General features: G+C 46.2%; 1 protein-coding gene across 1 annotated transcript in view; it reads right to left on the bottom strand.

Moving 5' to 3' along the window:
- HEPACAM (hepatic and glial cell adhesion molecule) overlaps nucleotides 1-22,821 on the bottom strand; it is an 87,281-nt gene extending 64,460 nt beyond the window's left edge. Inside the window, exon 1 of the mRNA XM_074936829.1 lies at nucleotides 22,334-22,821. Coding sequence (XP_074792930.1) covers nucleotides 22,334-22,418 — 85 coding nt within the window. The 5' untranslated portion in view covers nucleotides 22,419-22,821. The remainder of the gene's footprint in view (nucleotides 1-22,333) is intronic.
- Between the last annotated feature and the right edge of the window lie 1,678 nt (nucleotides 22,822-24,499).

Genomic DNA, 24,499 nt, shown 5'->3' with positions numbered 1-24,499 from the left:
TCTCTGACAGTGGCCAAAGCAGATGCTTCTGACTGTTGGAGGTTTAGGGACACCCAGAGCATGCATCCCTGACCATCTTGACTAATATCCATTGATGGACCTATCCTGCATGAGTTCCAGAGGCTGATTAGGCATTGTGTGAAGAAGTACTTCCTTTTGTTTGTTTTAAACCTGATGCCTCGTAATTTCATCCGGTGACCCCTATACATTGTGTTATGTGAGGGGGTAAATTACACTTTCCTATTAACTGTCTCCACACCAGTCATGTTGTTATAGACCACTGTCATATCTCCTCTCAGTCGTCTCTTTTCTAGGCTGAACAGTCCCAATCTTATTACTCTCTCCTAGTATGGAAGCTGCTCCATCCCCTTAATATTTTCATTGCCCTTCTCTGCACTTTTTCCAATTCTAATATTGCTTTTTTGATATGTGACAATCAGGACTGCATGCAATATTCAAGGTATGGACTTACCATGGACTTATATAGCAGCATTATGATATTTTCTGTTTTATTCTCTATCCCTTTCCTAACGGTTCCTAACATCCTGTTCACTTTTTTGACCGCCACTGCACACTGAGCAGATGTTTTCAGAGAACTCTCCACAATGACCCCAAGATCTCTTTCTTGAGTAACAGCTAATTTAGGCCCCATCATTTTGTATGTACAGTTGAGATTATGTTTTCCAATGTGGATCACTTTGCATTTATCAACACTGAATTTCATCTGCCATTTCGTTGCCCAGTCACCCAGTTTTGTGAGATCTCTTTGTAACTCTTCCCAGTCTGTTTTGTACTTAACTATCCTGAGTAGTTTTGTATCATCTGCAGATTTTGCCACCTCACTGTTCACCCCCTTTTCCACATCATTCATGAACATGTTGAACAGCACTCGTCCCAGTACATATCCTTGGGGGACTCCACTATTCACTTCTCTCCTTTGTGAAAGCTGACCATTTATTCCTACCCTTTGTTTGCTATCCTTTAACCAGTTACTGATGCATGAAAAGATCTTCCCTTTTATCCCATTACTCCTTACTTTGCTTAAGAACCTTTGCTGAAGAACCTTGTCAAAGGCTTTCTGAAACTCCAAGGACACTATATCCACTGGATCCCCCTTGTCCACATGCTTTTTGACCCCCTCAAAGAATTCTAATAGATTGGTGAGGTGTGATTTCCCTTTACAAAAGCTGTGTTGACTCTTCCCCAAAATATCGTGTTTATCTACATGTCTGATCACTTTGTTCTTTACTGTAGTTTCAACCAATTGCCTGGTCCTGTAGTCAGGCTTACAGGCCTGTAATTGCCAGGATCACCTCTGGAGCCTTTTTTTAAAATAGGTGTCACATTAGCTACCCTCCAGTCATCTGGTACAGAAGCTGATTAAACGATAGGTTGCATAGAAGGTTGCCAAGCCTCCAGTATTGTTCTGGAGTCTCCAGGAATTAAAGATTATGTCATGTGATGAAATATCCAGGAATATGTCCAATCAAAATTGGCAACCCTATTACATACCACTATTTGTAGTTCTGCAATTTCATATTTGAGTTCCTGCAGAACTCTTGGGTAAATGCCATCTGGTCCTGATGAGTTATTCATATTTAATTTATCAAGTTGTTCCAAAACCTCCTCTATTGACACCTCAATCTGGGACAGCTCCTCAGATTTGACACCTAAAAGGAATGTCTCAGGTGTGGGAATCTCCCTCGCATCCTCTGCAGTGCAGACTAATGTGCAGAATTCATGTTGTTTTGCCACAATGGCCTTGTCTTCCTTGAGTGCTCTGTTAGCACCTCTATCATCCAGGCTTCCTTTTCAGGCTTCCTTCTCCTGATGTGCTTAACTTTTTTTTTTTATTGTTCGTTTTTGTGTCTTTTGCTGGTTGCTCTTCAATTTCTTTCCTGACCTACTTTATAATACATTTACACTTGACTTGCCAGAGTTTATGCGCCTTTCTATTTTCATCACTAGGATTTGACTTCCAATTTTTAAAGGATGCCTTCTTGTCTCTAGCCTTTTGTCTCTTTTACTCTGTTGTTTATCCAGGGTGGCATTTTTTGCATCTCTTACTGTTTTTTTATTTGGGATTTACATTTAATTTGAGCCTATATTATGGTGTTTTAAAATTGTCTCCATGCAGTTAGCAGGCAGTTCACGCTCATGACTGTTCCTTTTAATTTCTATTTAAATAGACTCCTCATTTTTGTGTAGTTCTCATTTTTGAAGTTAAATGCTACTGTGGTGGGTTTCTTTGGTATTTGCCCTCCTACAAGGATGTTAAATTTAATTACATTATGGTCGCTATTACCAAGTGCTACTGCTCTATTCACATCTTGATCCTGTGCCCCACTTAGGACTAAATGAAGAATTGCCTCTCCCCTGTGGGTCCCAGGACTAGCTGCCCCAAGCAGTCATTTATGGTGTCTAAAAATTTTTATCTCTGTATCCTATCCTGATTTGCCTAGTCAACATAAGGATATTTGAAATCCATCATTATTGTTGTGTTTTCTGCCTTTGTAGCCTCTCTCATCTCCCTGAGCATTTCACAATCACTATCCCGGCCAGGTGGTCAGCAGTATATTCCTACTGCTTTATTCTTATTATTCAACCATGGAATTTCTATCCATAGAGATTCTATGGTAGTGTTTGATTCATTTAAGATGTTTTACACTATTTGACTCTATGCTTTCTTGCATATATAGTGCCACTTTATCAACCAAGCTTGTAATCTCATCAAAAAAAGATATCAGGTTAGTTTGACAGGATCTCTTTTCCACAAACTCATGTTGGCATTAATTATACTCCTCTCTTTTAATTCTTTATTAATCAAGTTCCATATCATATGTCCCATTCGTTTGCCCAGGATTAATGTCAGGACCTAGGCAGGATCATTGCTCTTGCACTGGACCAGTGTTATATTTCTGGAGTCAGCAGAGAAGGAGCAGAGAAACAGAGGCAGAGGGAGTTGATGGACACATAGCTCTCTGCTGCCGTGGCTTTATCGTTCTAGCTGCAAAGCTGAAGCTAATATGAAAGTGAGGTTTTGCACTAGGGAGGGGGTAGTGCTCAAACATTTAAAGGGACAGGACATTAGATTTCACCAAGCTAGTAATCAATTATAAACCACACCACCAGTTTGGGGCTGTCTGCTCCATTTTTGGCAATCTGCCCTGAGGCTGACACTTGCGGTTGTGAGCCACTCCAGACCATGTGACAATTGGCATAATCATGACAGGATTCACATGCCACAGGTCAATTGGGCTTAAAGTTCATAACCTAATGCTGTGAGAAGTTTAAATTTGATACTGAGAGTTTTTATGGGTTAAAGGTTAGTCACAATGAGCGAATGACAGTCACAGGAGGGTCTTGACACAACAGACCTTGGAAAATTATGCAGAAGTAGAAGAATATCCCATAAAAAGCAAGCTCAGATCAGGAACGGGGAGCTCTGCTCATAGACTTTGACCAAGGAGCAGGGTCTGAGCACCCCCATACCTCAGATGTCACAAAGACCACTGCAATGGAACTGTTCTGGCTGAAGCTCATGGAAGCCCAGAAAGAATGTGAGCACCAGATATTGACGGTGGAACTTTGGACCCAGGAGAAGAAAAAAACCACTGAAACTGAGAAAGAACAGCTAGCAGCTGAGGAGAGAACAGCAGCAAAACGGCCAAAGGCTGCCTGGGCCATAACAAATGCCTCGGGCTGTGCCCAGCTGCCATCCCCAGCAGTGACCCTGTAGGTGAGCATTCAGGCCAACACAGCGACAGGGTGTGGAGGACATGTACTCTGCTGCCACCAGCACCGAGCCTGATCTGTGACTAGAGGTCACTTCCTTGGCTATGGCTGCATTACACAACCTCTTCTCAGGACCTGAATTCAGACTATGCTGCAGACTTGTGTGACGAGGAGGACCAGGGGCACTCCAGAAGGCTTGGGGCCTGAGCAGAAATCCTAGGCAAAGGAAGATGCAGCAGGAAGAGACAGTGTCTCCTTTTTTGAAGGCCTTTTTGCTCAGAGGGTGGGCTATTGCTCTGAACTGTCTGATAGGAATGTCTCCTATCCTAGAGAGACAAAAGGCCAAGTTACTCCTGCTGTCAGTCCTCGGTGTGTGCATGGCAGTGGGGTTCGTTGTTTGATCTACAGCCCTGCGATAGAGGGGCTGCCGCTCTGCTCGCCTGCCCCCTGCTAGACCATGCAGAGGTAGGGCTGCTATTTGCACTCCAAGCTTTGGAGTCTGGAAGAGAGAGCTGAGTAAACACTGCCTGGCTAACGGACAGCCCAGGGCACATTTCTTCAGCCATGATGTGGAGAGGGAGGAAATATTCCATATCTGATGGGCCGCCTCCGATAGGACATCGGCCTGCAGCCTGGATGCCGTAATCCAATGGCAAACAAAACCTGCATTGAAATGCAGCAGAGGGAAAATGACTCATCTGGGCGACAATTCAGTGTTAGATTAGGAGCTGTGTGCAGGAGCATAAGAAAAGGCTTAAACAAATCCGAAAGTCATGAGACCCATTAGTATGCAGAGCGTCTCCTCCTTCCAGCTCCATGCAACCAGCAGAAAACGCTATTTCGGCTAACAAGTGATCTAAAGACAAAGGCTGATGAAAAACAAGTTCCTGATTCAGACATCCCCTTTCCTGGGGAGAAGGATGTGTGGGGCAGAAGTAGGGTGACCATATTTCCCAAAGGGAAAATGGGACATAGCGAGGGGCTTGCCTGAGCCCCGCCACATGGGGCTGGCCTGAGCCACTTGCCCAAACCCTCCTCCCCGCATGGGGGGAAGGCAGGGCTTGGGCGAGCACAGATGCACACACTACATAGGGTCACTACATAGGGTCACCATATTTCCCAAAGGCTGGGGCTGGTGTTGCTGCTCGCCCGAGCCCTGCCTGCCCCCTTCCAGAGCCCTGCCTCCCCCACCCCCACTGTCACCACCCGCGTGGAGCTGGCATCACAGCTCTCCTCCCCTCCCACCCCCGCACATTCCTCTGTACCCCACTTTGCTTTTTTTTTTTTTGCTTTTTTTAAACAAAAGTGGACATTTGTCCCGTTTGCTCTGGCCAACTGATCAAGTCGGCAAGAGCAAATAGGACAAATGCCCACTTGTGTCAGAAAAGTCCGGCTGGCTGGGACAGGGCTTAAAAAAGGGATTGTCCCAGCCAAAACGGGACATATGGTCACCCTAGATAGAAGGAAGGGAGGGATAGCTCAGTGGTTTGATAGCTCAGTGGTTTGAGCATTGGCCTGCTAAACCCAGGGTTGTGAGATCAATCCTTGAGGGGGCCACTTAGGGATCTGGGGCAAAAATTGGGGATTGGTCCTGCTTTGAGCAGGGGTTTGGACTAGACGATCTCCTGAGGTCCCTTCCAACCCTGATATTCGATGATTCTAAGGGATAAGAAGTAGGAGCACCCACTCCCTAACTAGACTGTCCACTCTGCTGACTGTCACTTGGCAAATCCAGTGTCCCGAGCCCCCTCCCATTCCTTTTCAAATCTCCCCTTAAACTCGCTGTATGCTTAGCCAGGCACCTCTGATCCCCTGGCTGGCCCTCTCTACTCTGGCTGCTCTGCCTGGTCCTTTATCACTTGTGCTGGATCTGCTCAGCTAACGATCTATGCTCCCTGGGGCAGGGAACGTGGGCCAGATTTTCAGTTAAACCTACAGAGAGGTGCCTAGTGGAATAGACTAAAGCACCTAACAGGTCTGGTGCCTAACTCCTATTGAAAGTCAATGACAGTGAGGCACCTAACCCACATAGGCACCTTTGTAAATCCGGTCCCTTGGCTTCCTCTGTGTTTGCGCCATTTGCAGCTCTGACAACGTCTAGCTAACGTCCAAGCCTGACTCGGCGATGCAGTGACCTTCCCCTATTCGCCAAGCCTTGGGCCAGTCCTGACGTCAGCAGGATCTCTGGCTCCGTGTGAGATGAAGCGGGAGAGGCAGATGTTAACCAAAGGCCCTGGGCATGGGGAGATTCTAGGAGCATGTGCCAGGCTTTTCCTACCAAGTAACCCGTGGGCTTTAGTCACTTGCCAAGAGCTGCTTTCTCCTGCTTCTGGATGGTGGGGAGTAACTCAGTGAACATGCGGAGTCATGGAACTCCACAAGCCACACACACCACTTTGCTTTGGCCACCACCTGCCCCAGGATCCAGCCCCCTCGTCCACAAATAAGAATAGGGCAAGGTGGTCAATACAGGTGAAGCGTCCTGTTAGGGATGGGTAGCTATGGGGGAGGGTGGAGTGGGGCAGCCTCTGTGCATCCCCACCCTATAGCTTCTCTAGGAACTCAGGCCCCAGTGCCGGGGCTGGAGGGAGGGATCTCAGGAGACACCCCGGGGCGCTCTGGGGTTTCAGCACAAACCTGTACAGAAATGGAGCCGTGACGGGGGGGAGAGGGAGTCACTGGCACAGAGGAGTGGGCTTTCCTCTTCCCCTGCCCCCAGCTGCCAAACCTATTCAGCACCCGCCTCTCTTCTCTAGAGAAGGGGGTGGGGGGCAGGAGGAAACCATCTGCCCTTGTTCAGGGCAGTTCACGCAGGGCGAGTGCCCACAGGGCTGGGTCACTCCATTTATAAGCAGGAAGGTAGCTGACCTGTCAGCCGCTTGCCCTCTTACGAAACATCCACATTGTAAATCACATCGGAAGGGGGGGGATTGTCATAAATATAAAGGGAAGGGTAAACACCTTTAAATCCCTCCTGGCCAGAGGAAAAACCCTTTCACTTGTAAAGGGTTACGAAGCTAAGATAACCTCGCTGGCACCTGACCAAAATGACCAATGAGGAGACAAGATATTTTCAAATCTGGAGGGAGGGAAACAAAGGGTCCTCTCTGTCTGTGTGTTGCTTTTGCCAGGACCAGAGCAGGAATGCAGGTCAGAACTCCTGTAAAGGGTTAGTAAGCAATCTAGTTAGATATGCGTTAGATTCTGTTTTGTTTAAATGGCTGATAAAATAAGTTGTGCTGAATGGAATGGATATTCCTGTTTTTGTGTCTTTTTGTAACTTAAGGTTTTGCCTAGAGGGATTCTCTATGTTTGAATCTGATTACCCTGTAAGGTATTTACCATCCTGATTTTACAGAAGTGATTCTTTTACTTTTTCTTTAATTAAAATTCTTCTTTTAAGAACCTGATTGCTTTTTCATTGTTCTTAAGATCCAAGAGTTTGGGTCTGTGTTCACCTATTCAAATTGGTGAGAATTTTTATCAAGCCTTCCCCAGGAAAGGGGGGTGTAGGGCTTGGGGGGATTGTGGGGGGAAAGACATTTCCAAGTGGGCTCTTTCCCTGTTATATTTGTTAGATGCTTGGTGGTGGAAGCAATAAAGTCCTGGTACAAAAGTTAAATTGTTTGTACCTTGGGGAAGTTTTAACCTACGTTGGTAAGTTTTAACCTAAGCTTAGGGGGTCTTTCATGCAGGTCCCCACATCTGCACCCTAGAGTTCAGAGTGGGGAAGGAACCTTGACGGGGATAAACGGCTGGCCTTGGTGCTAAATGTCAGGAACAGGGGGCTACACTTCCAGGAGCCAGTTCCAGTTGTGGGGAAGAATGGGGTTGCCAGAAGCAGAGGGCAAAGTCTTTGTGTGTTGGGCCTCTCTCCCCCCAGCTCGAGGTTAAAGGCTGCAGTGAGGCAGTTCCCAAGGAAGGCAGCAGTACAGACACAGTGACCATACTAATCAGCAGCTGCACAAAGGCAACAGGGCAGGCCGGGCTTCGGCCTGAGCAAAGCCAGTGGGGCCATTGCGAAAGGCCTCTCTCAGCCAATCGGTACCCAACTTTGCTCCGCATTTCAGCAGCCACTAAGGAAATGTATTTGAGGCACCTAATCCTTTCTATTGTACAGCAGTCTTAGCTGAATAAAGAGTCTCTCAACCCGCACAGATTCAAGTAGCCCGGTAATCTGCAGAGATTGCCTTCCACAGTGATTGAGACTCAGAGAAGGGGCAGAGTGGGGCTAGGCCTGGCCTGAAAAGGGACGTGCTGCCATGCTCCAGCCCGGAGACAGCAGCTGGAAAGCTTGCCACATGGCAGGGGCTTGCTCTGCAGGCAGCATTTCCCCAGAGTTGCTCTGTGAGGCCCCATTATTACACTGCATAACACAGAATTATAATTAACCCTTGTGTTGGTTACATACAGGTGTCTGGAGGCTAGGAAGGACGAGGGACAGCATGGGGCGCTCCCATGCTGTTTGGGGAGTAGTGGTTTCAGTCATAGGCGTAGTTTGTAGGGCTGTCAATTAATCGCAGTTAACTCACATGATTAACTCAAAAAAATTAATCACAATTAATCACAGTTTTAATCGCACTGTTAAACAACAACAGAATACCAATTGAAATGTATTAAATATTTTTGGATGTTTTCTACATTTTCAAATATATTAATTTCAATTACAACACTGACTACAAGTGTACAGTGCTCACTTTATATTTTTATTCCAAATATTTGCACTGTGAAAATTATAAACAAAAGAAACCGTATTTTTCATTTCACCTCACCCAAGTACTATAGTAAGATCTCTTTATTGTGAAAGTGCAACTTACAAATGTAGATTTTTTTTGTTACATAACTGCACTTAAAAACAAAACAATATAAAACTATAGAGCCTACAAGTCCACTCAGTTCTACTTCTCATTCAGCCAATCACTAAGACAAACAAGTTTCTTTACATTTATAGGAGATAATGCTGCCCTCTTCTTATTTACAGTGTCACCTGAAAGTGAGAACAGGCATTCACCTGGCACTTTTGTAGCTGGCATTGCAAGATATTTACGTGCCAGACATGCTAAACATTCGTATGCCCCTTCATGCTTCGGCCACCATTCTGGAGGACATGCTTCCACTCTCATTAAAAAAATCATGCGTTAATTAAATTTGTGACTGAATTCCTTGGGGGAGAATTGTAGGTCTCCTGCTCTGTTTTACCCTCATTCTGCCGTATATTTCATGTTCTACCGTCTCGGATGATGACCCTGCACACGTTGTTCATTTTAAGAACACTTTCACTGCAGATTTGACAAAACACGAAGACGGCACCAATGTGAGATTTCTAAAGATAGCTTCAGCGCTCGACCCAAGGTTTAAGAAGCTGAAGTGCCTTCCAAAATCTGAGAGGGACAAGGTGCGGAGCTTGCTTTCAAAAGTCTTAAAAGAGCAACGCTGCGATGTGGAAACTAAAGAACCCAAACCACCACCAAAAAAATAAATAAATAAATAAAAATCAACTTTCTGCTGGTGGCATCAGACTCAGATGATCAAAATGAAGATGTGCTGGACCACACAACTTTGGATCGTTATCGAGCAGAACCCATCATCTGCATGAATGCATGTCCTCTGGAATGGTGGTTGAAGCATGAAGAGATATATGACTCTTTAGCGAATCTGGCACATAAATATCTTGAGATGCCGGCTACAACCGTGCCATGAGAATGCCTGTTCTCACTTTCAGGTGACATTGTAAACAAGAAGCGGGCAGCATTATCTCCCATAAATGTAAACAAACTTGTTTGTCTCAGCGATTGGCTGAACATGAAATAGGACTGAGTAGACTTGTAGGCTCTAAAGTTTTACATTGTTTTATTTTTGAGTGGTTATTTTTTGTACATAATTCTACATTTGTAAGTTCAACTTTCATGATAATGAGATTGCACTACAGTACTTGTATTAGATGAATTGAAATATATTATTTCTAGGGCTGTCGATTAATCACAGTTAACTCAAACAATTAACTCAAAAAATTAATCACAATTAATCACAGTTTTAATCGCACTGTTAAACAATAGAATACCAATTGACATTTATTAAACACTTTGGATGTATTTCTACATTTTCATGTATATTGTATTCTGTGTTGTAATTGAAATCAAAGTGTATATTATTTTTATTACAAATATTTGCACTGTAAAAATGATAAAAGAAATAGTATTTTTCAAGTCAGCTTTGGGATGTTACATTATCTCGTGCCTTTGCTGCATAGCACCGGGGTAGGTAACTGCGTAACGTAACCATGGTCAACAGCAAACACCAGCAAGTCAGCAACTGGTGCTGCTGAGCAAGGGCACAAGCTGGGCTGTGGGAACGAAAGGCCATGGGCAGATGGTGGGGGGTGAGGGAGGGAAGTGACCAGGAACTGCGGGGGAAGGAGGGAGGGTGGATAAAGGCCTGGGCAAGCAGAGGTCCTGAGCCTGCGGGGAGGCCAGAGCCAGAGCTTTGGGAAGAAAAGGGGCAAACCCCAGGAGTGCGTGGGCTGGAAGTGCAGTGGGTAAGAACCAAGCCAAGGCTGTGACGGAAAAAAGGGAGGAGGAAGGAGCATGCTAAGGGCCGAGAAAGAAGAGGAGGGCAGAGGATCGAGTGGAGAGGGGAACGGGGAGGCAGGCTAGAGGTTGGAAAGCCGTCTGAGGAAAGAGAGAGGAAAGAAGGCTGGAGCATGGGGAAGCGGAGAAGGTCAGCTGGGAGGGAGGACAGTGAGTGAAGTCGACGTACAGCAGAGAGGGGAGACTGGCCACCATGGCCATCTGCAGAGAGAAGAAGGAGGAGGAGGAGGAAGATTCTATTCTACAAGCAGCTGAATGGCCATTGCATCATGGATGCAAACGGTGAGTGCAGAAGCTGCCATGCAGGAAATAGCCACTTGCTAGGGGACATCGGGGCTCTTGTTCCTCCCTCCACTCTCCCTGTTGGAGTGCAATCTGTATCCTTCACACTTCCTCCCAGCCTCTTTTCCCCTGCCACGGATTTTTTTCTGCTTAAATGTTTATTTTCTCTAGGACATTTCTCTCTCTCTCCCAGCCTCAATGTCCCCTGCCTGCCACCCCCACTCTAATGTCTGGCAGTCGCTCTCTCCATCTCTGGTACTCCCGTGGCTCCATCACCGCCACATCTGGCTGCCCAACACTCTAACATATTTAGCCTCACGCACCCCAGTGATCGCCCTTTGTTCGGTGCCAACATAGCTCTCGACAAGCATTATTTGTAGGCCAGTGATAGAGCTGGGCAAAAATGTTCAACTATTTTCCCCCCAAAAAGGGGGTTTAATTGAAAACAGGTCACAGAGCAGCAAAAGGAAAAATGAAGGTGTGACTCTGACACCCTGTAACTCCCAAAGTTGGAGAAGTTTTGAAATGTTACAGAGTGAAAAAGGAAAATAAAAAAGTGAGGGGGAAAGAAAACACAACAAAACAGACATTTGTTGCACTCACTGCAAAACGGAAGAGTGGGAAAGGAAACGTAAAAAAAAATCAAACCCTTATATTTTTGGGTTTTCAAATGACAGATTGGAACAAAACCTTCTATTCAAATGAAAATAAACAAAAAAACCATTTTTGTTTAGAACTTTTCCTGTGAAAAATAAAAAAAAATGTGAATGAAAATTTTTCATGGGACAAACCTGTTTTTTCCACCTCTAGTCAATAGCATGATCCCCAGTTCACTGCCGAGCAAACAGACACTTAGATATGCTCCACATCATAGACCAAGTCAGTGTTACCAAGAACCTAGGTTAGAATCCAAGTCTCTTGTCTCCTAGGCCAATGTCTAAGCCACTAGATGACAGTGTGTCACAGGAATTGTCACTGTTCCATTTTTCCAGTGGTATTGACCATTGTTAAGGCAAATCTGCAGCAGAGATGGGAATAAAACTCGAGACTTCCCTTGAAGCAAGCTCTGCATAATGCCCTGGAAAATGGGTGTCGTAGAAGCACCATGGCTCGTTTCTGCAGCAGGTTTTCAAATGTCAAGTGAGCTCTCATGTGAAAGTGGCTCAGTCAGGTATAGTATGAGGAAAGAATGTGAAAAAATGAGGACTGATCTGTGCCTCAGCTCACCACGTTCCACCAGAACAAGGGGAAACATGATGAAGTTAAACTGACACTAATTTTAAAAGAAAAACAAAGAGACCGGGTGCAAGGAACGGCAGGTGTAATTGCAATGAAGGTTAGTGTGCTGTAGGCCAGTGCTTCTCAGCTGGGTGACGGGTAGTCAGGCAGTGCTGAAAATGTTATTACAGTCGGAAGCAAAGAGAATGTGGCTCCCCCATTCCCGGCACAGCCTGACCCAAGAAGATGAAGTGTTCTGAGTCAGCCTTTTGAAGCCCACCATCCATTACCGTGGTTTAGCACTGCTAGTGCGGATATGTTTTTTACTCTTACAGTAAATGGGCGGGGGGGGGTGTCCTGAACATTTTTGACTAATAAGGGCGACCAGCCTGGAAAGGCTGAGAAACACTGGCCTAGGGCTGGACTCAGCCCTGCAGCACCACACCTGCACTTCCAGCACTCATGGCGGCAACAAGTTGCAGGTAGAGTCTCCTAGGTAGTTTCCTACATCAGCAACACTATCTGGGGTAGAACATGTGCACCCTGCATTTGGTGGGGAGGGGACCTGAGTCTGCAAAGAGCCTGAAGCACTAGGGTGCATCTCAATGGGATTCTATCTTCAAGACCCAAGGCTTGCGTGGAAGGGGGGGGAACACCCCCATACCAGCAGGGGACACCTGTGTGTCAGGCTCTGCCCCGAACCCAGCCAAGCAGACACAATTCAGCTGCTGGGGTAAGTGTTGTGGGCCCTCGCTGTTGCCCGCTCTTCCTGTCTGGGCAGAAGATGGGATCCCTGCTGCTCCTTACGGGTGAGTGAGCCCTGCTGCCTCTCCAGGGGCAGAAGAGGGCCCTATTCCACTGCCCTTGCTGCTTTGGGGGACAGGTGGATACCCTGCCACCACCACTCAAAACATGGGACCAGAGCCAGAGGGGGGCCCGTGTTGTGTTGTGCCTAGTGACCTGGATTACCTTAATCCAGCCCTGGCCAAGGCAGAGATTACAAAGAAACTGTGCCATGGGGAAGGATGTGGGGCCAAGCTGAGAATGGTTCCCCTCTGCAGGAAGTGGGGGAAGCTGTGAGAGACTGGAAAGTTTATGGGGAGCTCTGGAGATGGACTGCCCCAAGGCCAGGCATTCCCAGCAACAGGGGCACGCTGGAAGACGTTGGCTGCAGACTGACTCTGTCTGAGCAGTGACTGGGAGGAGCCATTCATTTTGAGCGGGGCTTTGGTCACAGGGCTGCCAAGCATTGTGCACCTCGCGTGACACCCCCATGTTCAGCAGCCCCATCACGCCTGCCCACTGGCTCAGCTGGATTCTCATGCCCCGGGCTGAGTTGAGAGAAGGCAGCAGGGCAGTTCCCTATGGCCCGGCCCCACCAGCTCCGCTCTGTACTCACCAGCGGCTAGTGGCCCACAGCAAGAGAAGGGAGTGCCCGGCTCAGCAACACTCCTAGCCTGGAACTGGCCTCCTTCGTCTCCCCTCCGCCAGGCTCCAGACTGGGGGGATGTGCCCTCACTCCCTCCGTCACCCGAAAGCTGGGGGAGATGTCTGCCTCCAGCCATTCATAATTACACTACAAGGAGGGGCCAGTGAACGGCCTGTTACTGCAGGGCCTGTCCTGAGACAGACCAGCTGCTCCCCTTTTAGTGACAAATGTAACCATGGGGCTATTGGCTGCATGTCAGGGAACACGGGCCTGGAACGCTGGGCCACAGGGCTCTCAGGTGTTACTCAGCTCCAGCCTCACACCCACTGACCTGCTGATTGCTTGCCAGACTAGGACCCGAACCCTGGCAGAGGACTCCAGTGCAGGGATCTGATTGGTGGAACCCTAGGGGCCCTGCCTGGTTCCCAGCTCTTATTTAACCCAAGCCCAGGGACAGGAAGTTGTCCATACAGCTGGGTTCTCCCTGCTGAGGGTTCCTGGGTTTGACCTTCCACGGTCATCTTGGTCAACTGAGCCGAAGCCAAACCAACCATGGTAGATGCAGATATCTAATGCACAAATGGAAAATCAAGGACTCCCCGGTGTGCGCGTGTGGTTCCCCACAACAGACCATCAAACAGCTCACCACCTACTGCCCAATGTATAAATATGAAGGTGGCATCCCTGCAGTAAATTCTGCTACTCCTGATGTAGCCATTTGGCTTGATCAACTTCAGTGAATTTATAGTCGCTGCCCTACACCAGCTGTATGAAAGAAGCAGCAGCAGCAGCTAAAAGGGAGGAATGGGCTGAGCTACGCTAGTCCAAGCACATGTTTATGTCCGATTTCATTGCATATTAATGTGGAAGGAACAAAGTGTTCCACATCAAAAATGGTATTTTTAAATAATCAATTGCGGCTCAAAGCCACATTTTGCAGATCGGTTCCTTCTCAAAATGTGTTTATTTTTAAGAGTCCAAAGTAAATATTCCGTGAGCCCTTACAGGGTGCAGACACCTGACCGTCACAAAAGCATGTGTTCACTGCCCCCTTCCCCTCCCTGAATGGCCCTACTGAAGGGGAAGACACATATGTCTTACTGCTGGGATCTATGGTAATTCACGCTGATTGGCACCCCATCACTGACAGCAACACCCATTCATGTCTATGCATAAAGAACCGAGGGTTGCCTTGGTGACAGTCAGACTGGATGGAGGAGGACACATCTGTGTGAGGTGGGCAGAGGTGGCATGTATACTGAGTAGGTGAAAGCAGCCGGTTGGTAGGCAGTACCTTACCCTGCATGTGGTGCTCTGTCCTGCTCTCAGTCACTGTGAATGGGACTAGCAGAAAGCAAGAGCTGAGAGAGGTAGGATCGGAGCGGTGCAAGGCATAGGGTGGGGACGCTGGGAGGACAGGGGCTGCCTCACGAAAGTAATAACAAAGGGGGACGGTAAAAAGGATGGGAGAAGATACAAGCACAAAATCTAGATGCTCAGAACAAAATTAATCAAGGAACCAAAGGACACAAAGAGAAGAAATTACTGAATTGCCCGGACACCAATGCTAGGAGTCTGGGTAACAAACAAGAGGATTTGGAATTGCTCATTGATACGCATAATTCAATCTATTTGTTTTAATGAAACAAGGTGGGATGATGTGCACAATTTAATGTTAAAATCAATGGTTATAATCTACTGAGGAAGGGCCAAGGGGACAAAACGGGAGGGGAAGTGGGACTCTATGTCAAAAACAGTATTACCTGTGTCTGAGTCACTGATAACTCGGAAGAAAATTATCTTGTCCTAACAGATGGAGCATAAGTGGGTGTCTGCTACAGACCACCAAATCATGTCAGCAGACAGGATGGCTGCTTCTTAACATACCTGTTTCCAATGTGTAAGGAAAAAAGCTGTGTGATCATGAGGGACTTCAATTTGAATGACTTATGGTGGGAGGTCTCATGCAGCCAGTGCTAAAACATCCTTGGATTTTCTAATTATTATAGATGACAATTTCCTGGGGGGATTCTTTATTAGACCTAATCCTCACAGATAAAGAGGAGCTTATCACAGAACTAAAAATTAAACGTATCTTCGGTATAAGTGAGCGTGACTTGATCACATTTATAATGTACAAACAATACAGACCAGACGAGTAGTATATATACTTGGTGCTTTAGAATGTTGAAAACAAGTAAGAGCCAGATCAGCTGGGAGGAAGAATGTAAACAGAACAATATAAATGACAATTAGAAATTGTCTAAAAACACCTTCCCAGAAGCCCAAAAAGCCACAATCCCACAACTGAGGAAGAAGGTCACGGTGGTTAAAAAAGATGACCTGGTTTAGAGGGGAATTGAAGGCAGCTATAAAAATAATAATAATTAATAATGTAATATATAACAAATGAAAAATAGAGAAAGTTGATAGGTTTCAGAGTAACAGCTGTGTTAGTCTATATTCGCAAAAAGAAAAGGAGGACTTGTGGCACCTTAGAGACTAACCAATTTATTTGAGCATAAGCTTTCGTGAGCTACAGCTCACTTCATCGGATGCATACTGTGGAAAGTACAGAAGATCTTTTTATACACACAAACCATGAAAAAATGGGCGTTTACCACTGCAAAAGGTTTTCTGTCCCCCCACCCCATTTTCCTGCTGGTAATAGCTTATCTAAAGTGATCACTCTCCTTACAATGTGTATGATAATCAAGGTGGGCCATTTCCAGCACAAATCCAGGGTTTAACAAGAACGTCTGGGGGGGGGGCGGGAGGGGGTAGGAAAAAACAAGGGGAAATAGGCTTGAATAGAGACTGGGAGTGGCTAAGTCATTATGCAAGGTAACCTAAGTTAATAGTATCCAATTTGCAAATGAATTCCAATTCAACAGTTTCTCACTGGAGTCTGGTTTTGAAGTTTTTCTGTTGTAATATCGCAACTTTCATGTCTGTAATCGCGTGACCAGAGAGATTGAAGTGTTCTCCGACTGGTTTATGAATGTTATAATTCTTGACATCTGATTTGTGTCCATTTATTCTTTTACGTAGAGACTGTCCAGTTTGACCAATGTACATGGCAGAGGGGCATTGCTGGCACATGATGGCATATATCACATTGGGAGATATGCAGGTGAACGAGCCTCTGATAGCGTGGCTGATGTGATTAGGCCCTGTGATGGTGTCCCCTGAATAGATATGTGGGCACAGTTGGCAACGGGCTTTGTTGCAAGGATAGGTTCCTGGGTTAGTGGTTCTGTTGTGTGGTATGTGGCTGCTGGTGAGTATTTGCTTCAGGTTGGGGGGCTGTCTGTAGGCAAGGACTGGCCTGTCTCCCAAGATTTGTGAGAGTGTTGGGTCATCCTTCAGGGTAGGTTGTAGATCCTTAATAATGCGTTGGCGGGGTTTTAGTTGGGGGCTGAAGGTGACGGCTAGTGGCGTTCTGTTATTTTCTTTGTTAGGCCTGTCCTGTAGTAGGTGACTTCTGGGAACTCTTCTGGCTCTATCAATCTGTTTCTTCACTTCCGCAGGTGGGTATTGTAGTTGTAAGAATGCTTGATAGAGATCTTGTAGGTGTTTGTCTCTGTCTGAGGGGTTGGAGCAAATGCGGTTGTATCGTAGAGCTTGGCTGTAGACAATAGATCGTGTGGTGTGGTCAGGGTGAAAGCTGGAGGCATGTAGGTAGGAATAGCGGTCAGTAGGTTTCCGGTATAGGGAGGTGCTTATGTGACCATCGCTTATTAGCACCGTAGTGTCCTGGAAGTGGATCTCTTGTGTGGACTGGACCAGGCTGAGGTTGATGGTGGGATGGAAATTGTTGAAATCATGGTGGAATTCCTCAAGGGCTTCTTTTCCATGGGTCCAGATGATGAAGATGTCATCAATATAGCGCAAGTAGAGTAGGGGCGTTAGGGGATGAGAGCTGAGGAAGCATTGTTCTAAGTCAGCCATAAAAATATTGGCATACTGTGGGGCCATGCGGGTACCCATAGCAGTGCCGCTGATTTGAAGGTATACATTGTCCCCAAATGTAAAATAGTTATGGGTAAGGACAAAATCACAAAGTTCAGCCACCAGGTTAGCCATGACATTATCGGGGATAGTGTTCTTGACGGCTTGTAGTCCATCTTTGTGTGGAATGTTGGTGTAGAGGGCTTCTACATCCATAGTGGCCAGGATGGTGTTATCAGGAAGATCACCGATGGATTGTAGTTTCCTCAGGAAGTCAGTGGTGTCTCAAAGGTAGCTGGGAGTGCTGGTAGCGTAGGGCCTGAGGAGGGAGTCTACATAGCCAGACAATCCTGCTGTCAGGGTGCCAATGCCTGAGATGATGGGGCGCCCAGGATTTCCAGGTTTATGGATCTTGGGCAGTAGATAGAATATCCCAGGTCGAGGTTCCAGGGGTGTGTCTGTGCGGATTTGATCTTGTGCTTTTTCAGGAAGTTTCTTGAGCAGATGGTGTAGTTTCTTTTGGTAACTCTCAGTGGGATCAGAGGGTAATGGCTTGTAGAAAGTGGTGTCGGAGAGCTGCCGAGCAGCCTCTTGTTCATATTCCGACCTATTCATGATGACAACAGCACCTCCTTTGTCAGCCTTTTTGATTATGATGTCAGAGTTGTTTCTGAGGCTGTGGATGGCATTGTGTTCTGCACGGCTGAGGAGAGTGGGGTGGCGGGAGAGAAAACCTTTTGCAGTGATAAACACCCATTTTTTCATGGTTTGTGTGTATAAAAAGATCTTCTGTACTTTCCACAGTATGCATCCGATGGAGTGAGCTGTAGCTCACGAAAGCTTATGCTCAAATAAATTGGTTAGTCTCTAAGGTGCCACGAGTACTTCTTTTCTTTTTGAGAAAGTTGATAGTAATTAACAAAATCAGAAACACCAAAGTATACAAAATTGATAAGGGAAGCAAAGGGACACAAGGAGAAATCTATGGCCAGCAGAGACAAGGATAATAATGAGTTTATTATGTATATTAGTATTTAAAATAATCCTAACAATGGTACCGGTCCATTACTAGATGGAACTGGTAGAATTATCAATAATCACGGAGCAAAGGAAGAAGTGTTCAATAAACATTTCTGTTCTATAGTTGGGGAAATCAGATGATGTAGTCATATTATATGATGATGATAAGCTTTCCATTCCACTTGTATCTCAGGGACATATTAAATAGCAGCTACAAAAGTTAGACATTTTAAAATCTGCAGGTCTAGATAACTTTGCATCTAAGAGTTTTAAAAGAGCTGGCTGAGGAGTTGGCTGGACCATTAATGTTGATTTTCAGTACGTCTTGGAACACCGGGGGAAGTTCCAGAAGATTGGAATAATGCTGATGTTGTACCGCTATTTAAAAAGGGCAAATGGATGACCTAGAAAATTTATCACATTAGTGGATGTGCAGGTGAATGAGTCCCTGATGGTGTGATCATCATCACACGATCCATTGTCTACAGCCAAGCCCTAAGATATAACTGAATTTGCTCCAGTCCCTCAGACAGAGACAAACACCTACACGATCTTTATCAAGCATTCTTAAAACTACAATACCCACCTGGGGAAGTGAGGAGAAAGACTGACAGAGGGAGACGGGTACCCAGAAGTCACCTACTACAGGACAGGCCCAACGAGAAAAATAGCAGAACACCACTGGCCATCGCATACAGCCCCCAGCTAAAACCTCTCCAGCACATCATCAATGATCTACAACCTATCTTGGAAAACAATTCCTCACTCTCACAGACCTTGGGAGGGAGGCCAGTCCTCGCTTACAGACAGTCCCCCAACCTGAAGCAAATACTCACCAGCAACTACACACCACACCACAGAAACACTAATCCAGGAACCAATCCCTGTAACAAATCTCATTGCCTACTCTGTCCCCATATCTACTCTAGCGACACCATCAGAGGACCCAACGACATCAGCCACACCATCAGGAGCTCATTCACCTGCACATCTACTAATGTGATATATGCCATCATGTGCCAGCAATGCCCCTCTGCCATGTACATTGGCCAAACCGGACAGTCTCTATGTAAAAGAATAAATGGACACAAATCAGATATCGGGAATGGTAACATACAAAAGCCAGTAGGAGAACATTTCAATCTTCCTGGACATTCTATAACAGATTTAAAAGTAGCCATACTTGAACAAAAAAACTTCAAAGAAACAGACTTTAAAGAGAAACTGCAGAACTAAAATTCATTTGCAAATTTAATACCATTAATTTGGGCTTGAATAGGGACTGGGAGTGGCTGGCTCACTACAAAAGCAACTTTACCTCTCCTGGAATTGACACCTCCGCATCAATTATTGGGAGTGAACTACATCCACCCTGATTGTATTGGCCCTGTCAACACTGGTTCTCCACTTGTGAGGTAACTCCCTTCTCTTCATGTGCCAGTATATCTATGCCTGTATCTGTAATTTTCACTCCATGCATCTGAAGAAGTGGGTTTTTTACCCATGAAACCTTATGCCCAAATAAATCTGTTAGTCTTTAAGTTGCCACCGGACTCCTTGTTGTTTTTGTGGATACAGACTAACATGGCTACCCCCTGATACTAGATAATTATAGGACTGTCAGTCTGATATCAGTCCCTGACAAGATAATGGAGTGGCTGATATGGGACTCAACTAATAAAGAACTACAAGAGGGTAATGTAACTCATGCCAATCTACATGGGTTTATGGAAAAGACATCCTGTCAAACTAACTTGATATCTTTTTTGATAGGATTACAAATTTGGCTGATAAAGGTAATAGTGTTAAAATAATACACTTCTACTTCTGTAAGGCATTTGACTTGGTACCCGCATGACATTTTGAATAAAAAACTAGACCAATATAATATTAATGTGGCACACATTAAATTGATTAAAATCTGGCTCACTAATAGGTCTGAAAATGTAACTGTAAATGGGGAATCATCATCGAGCTGGTGCGTTTCCAGGGGGGTCCCACAGGGCTTGGTTCTTGGCCCTACTCAATTTAACATTTTTACCAATTACTTGGAAGAAAACATAAAATCATCCTTGATAAAGTTTGCAGATGACATAAAAATTGGGAAGTGTTAAACAATGACGAGGACAGGTCACTGATACCGAGCCATCCGGATTGCTGGTAATCTTTGTCAGAGCCACTGCTTCCCAGGAGAGAGTCCCCCAGCCTGCAAGTCTGGCCTACATTCTTTGTTCCTAGATATATACATTTACACTTATTAAAACACATATCGTTTGCTTGCATGCAGTTTACCAAGCAATCCAGATGGCTCTGTATCCCTGACCTCTCCCCTTCATTATTTATCACTCCGCACTTTGTGTGTCAACTGCACACTTTGTCAGTGATGATTTTATGTTTTCTTCCACGTCACTGATAAAAACGTTAACTAGTGCGGGGCCAGTAGCGGATCCCTGAGGGACCTCACTGGAAACACACCTGCTGGATAAAGATGATAATCCAGTGGCAGTGGTTTAGCCAAAGAGCTGCCAGCAATACGATATGACCTGTAGCTGCTGCAGCACACTGGACACCTTTCTGTGCCCTTTCTGCCTACACTCTGTCAGATGTACGCCAGCTCTGCGGGGTTGGGACAGGCTGAGAGTCTGGCTCCTCCATGGAAAGAGCTGGTCTAACAGTCCTAGTGTTTACCTCACATTCCCTGTGGGAGAGAACGTGCATGTCTCCTTCTGGGAGGTCTCTCAGCTGTAGCTCCTGATCAGTCCGCATCATTGTGGAGTGCTGGATTTAGAGCTATTTGAACATACAAGCCACAAAAAATAGCACAGACTGTTCTAGAGAGAAACATTTTCATTCAGCTCAGAGCTGCTGAAAAGGACTGGGACAAACTGTTCCCAATGTAAAAAGAACAGGAGGACTTGTGGCACCTTAGAGACTAACACATTTATTTGAGCATAAGCTTTCGTGAGCTACAGCATCCGATGAAGTGAGCTGTAGCTCACGAAAGCTTATGCTCAAATAAATGTGTTAGTCTCTAAGGTGCCACGAGTCCTCCTTTTCTTTTTGCGAATACAGACTAACACGGCTGCTACTCTGAAACCTGTTCCCAGTGTGTTCACTGCAAACCAGAACAGCTGAGTGGGACACTGACAACTAACCAGCTCCTGGGCAGAGTCTGTAGCTGGCAGGAGTGGATTAGCACAAGCACAGCATGGCACCAAGGGGGACTTTTCAAAGGTAAATTAAAGCAGAAACCAAAAAGCAGCCCGAGTCTCTATCAGGAAAGCCCATTCCAGAGAGTGTCTGAACTATGCACGTGTGGGCTGCCACAAGAAATCGTGACATGGGAGACAGTTCTTCCCTATAGCAGCTGGCTAGATCAGACTGTATCCAGGCTCACAAGCAGCTCCCATTCAATTCCACATCTCTTGGGAGCTGGGAAGTCAGTATGAACATAGATGAGTTTGTGCAGAAGCAAGGTTTTAAAATAAACTACTTTTACGGTATTTCTACAGTAATATCAGGAGCCAGTTACTTTCCAAATGTGATACGGTCTCTTTTACACTTTGACTAGGGCTTGAGTCAAAACTTATGGCCAGCATGCGTGGCAGTAACTACGTAACATTTTGTTTGAACTTTCCAGCACCTCCAGACCTTGGCTTAGCAACACAGCTGAATTATGGGTCTCAACCTCCTTCAATTGTCTTTCCAGAAGAGGGTGTTAGATTAACTCACAACATGAAACTGTCCTGCTTCTACAACTCATTCAAACAGAACAAACCCTCCCCAGGCCCGATTCACAGTGTGTCTGATTTCAGAGGCACAGATCAACAATGTGTTCTATAAGAAAACACTCGTTAATTCTCTCTCATTACATTGAAATGCAGCTGGAACAATCCTTTCCCGAAGCCAGAGAGCTGCTGTGTGAGGGGAAAGAAAAGGTATTCAGGGCGGTTGCTTGAATAAACATCCCCTGCTCATGTAGGGGCTAAGCAGGCTCATGAACACCAGCATTCAGCTCCAAAGCCTCACCTCACCCCCCTCTTCCCACCACACAACAACATCTGCACACCCTCTCCCACTTCCCAGATTCTTAAGAGATTTGTTTTCCTACCTGGGTGGATTAGAAGAAGGCACACTAAGTGCACAAAACCTGGAGCACTAGGGACTCTGGACAAGGCTTCCCTTTCTCTCTTCATTTTGGGTTTAGCTTTAGGTCCTTCTCGCAGACAATTGGCATGATTTGTCCACTCCGGGCACGTCCCTCAGTACCGCTTGGAGTTGTCCTGCCACCGCTCAGCCCTGCCAACTCCTCTTTGAATAGACAGAGCTCTGTGTGTTGTTGAGTTTGTCTTTTCTTTTGGTCAGACCTGACATTTTCTGGTTTCATGAACCCTACATCCTCAGCGTCAGGGGATTAGCTGCCAGGACTGAGAAATAATGAACAATATCCCCAAATCTTCAAACACAAAGTAACAGCAAAGGCCTGACTTAAACCTCTGAAAACAAGGAGCTTCTGAATCCCAGCTGACACTGCCTTTCGCTCGCTCTCCGAGAGTGCAGCGCACCCTGCCCTGCACGTGCAATTCTCCCTGAAACGCACCAGCAGGGCAGTTATGCAGGGCATTTGCATTTCCCAGCCTCTCAGGCTCAAGCCAGACACTTAGCATTGTTTTAAAGGGGTTGCGTTCTTTGTGGTCACTGTGCAGTGGAGTTTGCCAAGCTTCCCTGGCTCATTGGATCACAAATAACTCTGCTCTGGCGTCTCAGATGGTCAAATCTCTTGAGGTTCATTAAACAGGACATTCTTTATAGGAAGCGGCATGAGGAGGGGGGGACTGCTGCCCCCTGGAGGAACGCTGCTCCCTGACATCTTAACCGATACTTTCCCTTCCCCATGGAGGAAGGGTCTCCTTCCCTGATGCAGGATGCTATCTGCTGCCCATTCTTAGAGCAGTTTAGGCAGAGGACATTTGTTGGGATTCCCTCCAAGACCATGTCCACTTGGCTTATCCAGCCCTACAACATTGCCATGAGTGGATGTTCCATACTGTACCCTTCTGCCAGGTGGTGCCAGGAGTAAGAAGGGCTGGGTTCACTATCTAGAGGTTCCTCTTAATGTTACAAAACCAAACCAGCTTAAGCCTTCTCTGTCCCCACCCCCAAAATCTGGGAAAACTAAACACTCACACAGGGTGCCTCTAAGGGGCAATGCTTCTTCACTCGTAAACACCGAGTCTGGGGATAACAAGAGAAAACAGTTATTAAAAGGGAGTGGCAACTCCGCATTAATTTGGGAAAACACCATGATTCAAAAGTGTGCAACTGTAAGTAAAGGCCTGCCTCATAATACGGGGGCAGTGTCCTTTGCCTCAGCTTTCCCCTTTCAGTGTGAAAGTCCAATGGACAAACGTCCTTTTAACATGCCACTTCCTTTCCCCTCTTTTGCACCCACAAAGCCCCAGATTTCAGGGGTGCTTTCACACGGGTTCCCCTCCCATCCGTGCCATCTGTTGCTGTCTCTGCTCACCCACACCGCTAACGTCTCTGCTGCTGTTTGCCACTCACCACGGCCTCCACCTCCAGCTGCAGTGACATGTTCCGAGATTCCCCCACCGAGCCCAGTTCTCAGTGATCTCAGCAGAGATCTTGGTGCGATCTTTCGCTACAGGGCTCTCCCCAAATCCGATGGAAGGCTCAGTCCCCCGACCTGCTGATCAGTGATTTCAGCTCCAGTGACCCCTGAGCAGAACCAGGGGCCCTAAGTGGACTCTGATCAGCTCTCTCTTTAAGCACTGGAGGTGGAGGGTTAAATAGGACTCTTTAAACAGAGGCCATATATCGCCAAGTAGAAACACTTGTCCACCCCCTCAAATGTCCTTTGGACTTTACATTACCCCCTGCTTAGCACGTGAGTCCTGTCGGACACGTTAAGTTGCCTTTTCATAGAATCTCAGGGTTGGAAGGGACCTCAGGAGGTCATCTAGTCCCACCCCCTGCTCAAAGCAGGACCAATCCCCAATTTTTGGCCCAGATCCCTAAGTGGCCCCCTCAAAGATTGAACTCACAACCCTGGGTTTAGCAGGCCAATGCTCAAACCACTGAGCTATCCCTCTCCTTACTTTTAGGCACACAATAAGGATAATTATATTTCATTATCCCTGTGGTCAAGACTAAAGTGAATTTTAACCTAAAACAGCCAAAACTGGTCATTCTGGCGACGCAGTTCTGGCTGCTGAGCACCTAGGTAGAGTCGGAGTGTCGATGGACGCCTTTTCCA

The sequence above is a fragment of the Natator depressus genome, chromosome 22, assembly GCF_965152275.1.
Source record: "Natator depressus isolate rNatDep1 chromosome 22, rNatDep2.hap1, whole genome shotgun sequence".
NCBI classification, from domain to species: Eukaryota; Metazoa; Chordata; order Testudines; family Cheloniidae; genus Natator; species Natator depressus.
Note: the sequence above shows the minus strand (reverse complement) of the source record. Positions and strands in the feature narration are given on the sequence as shown.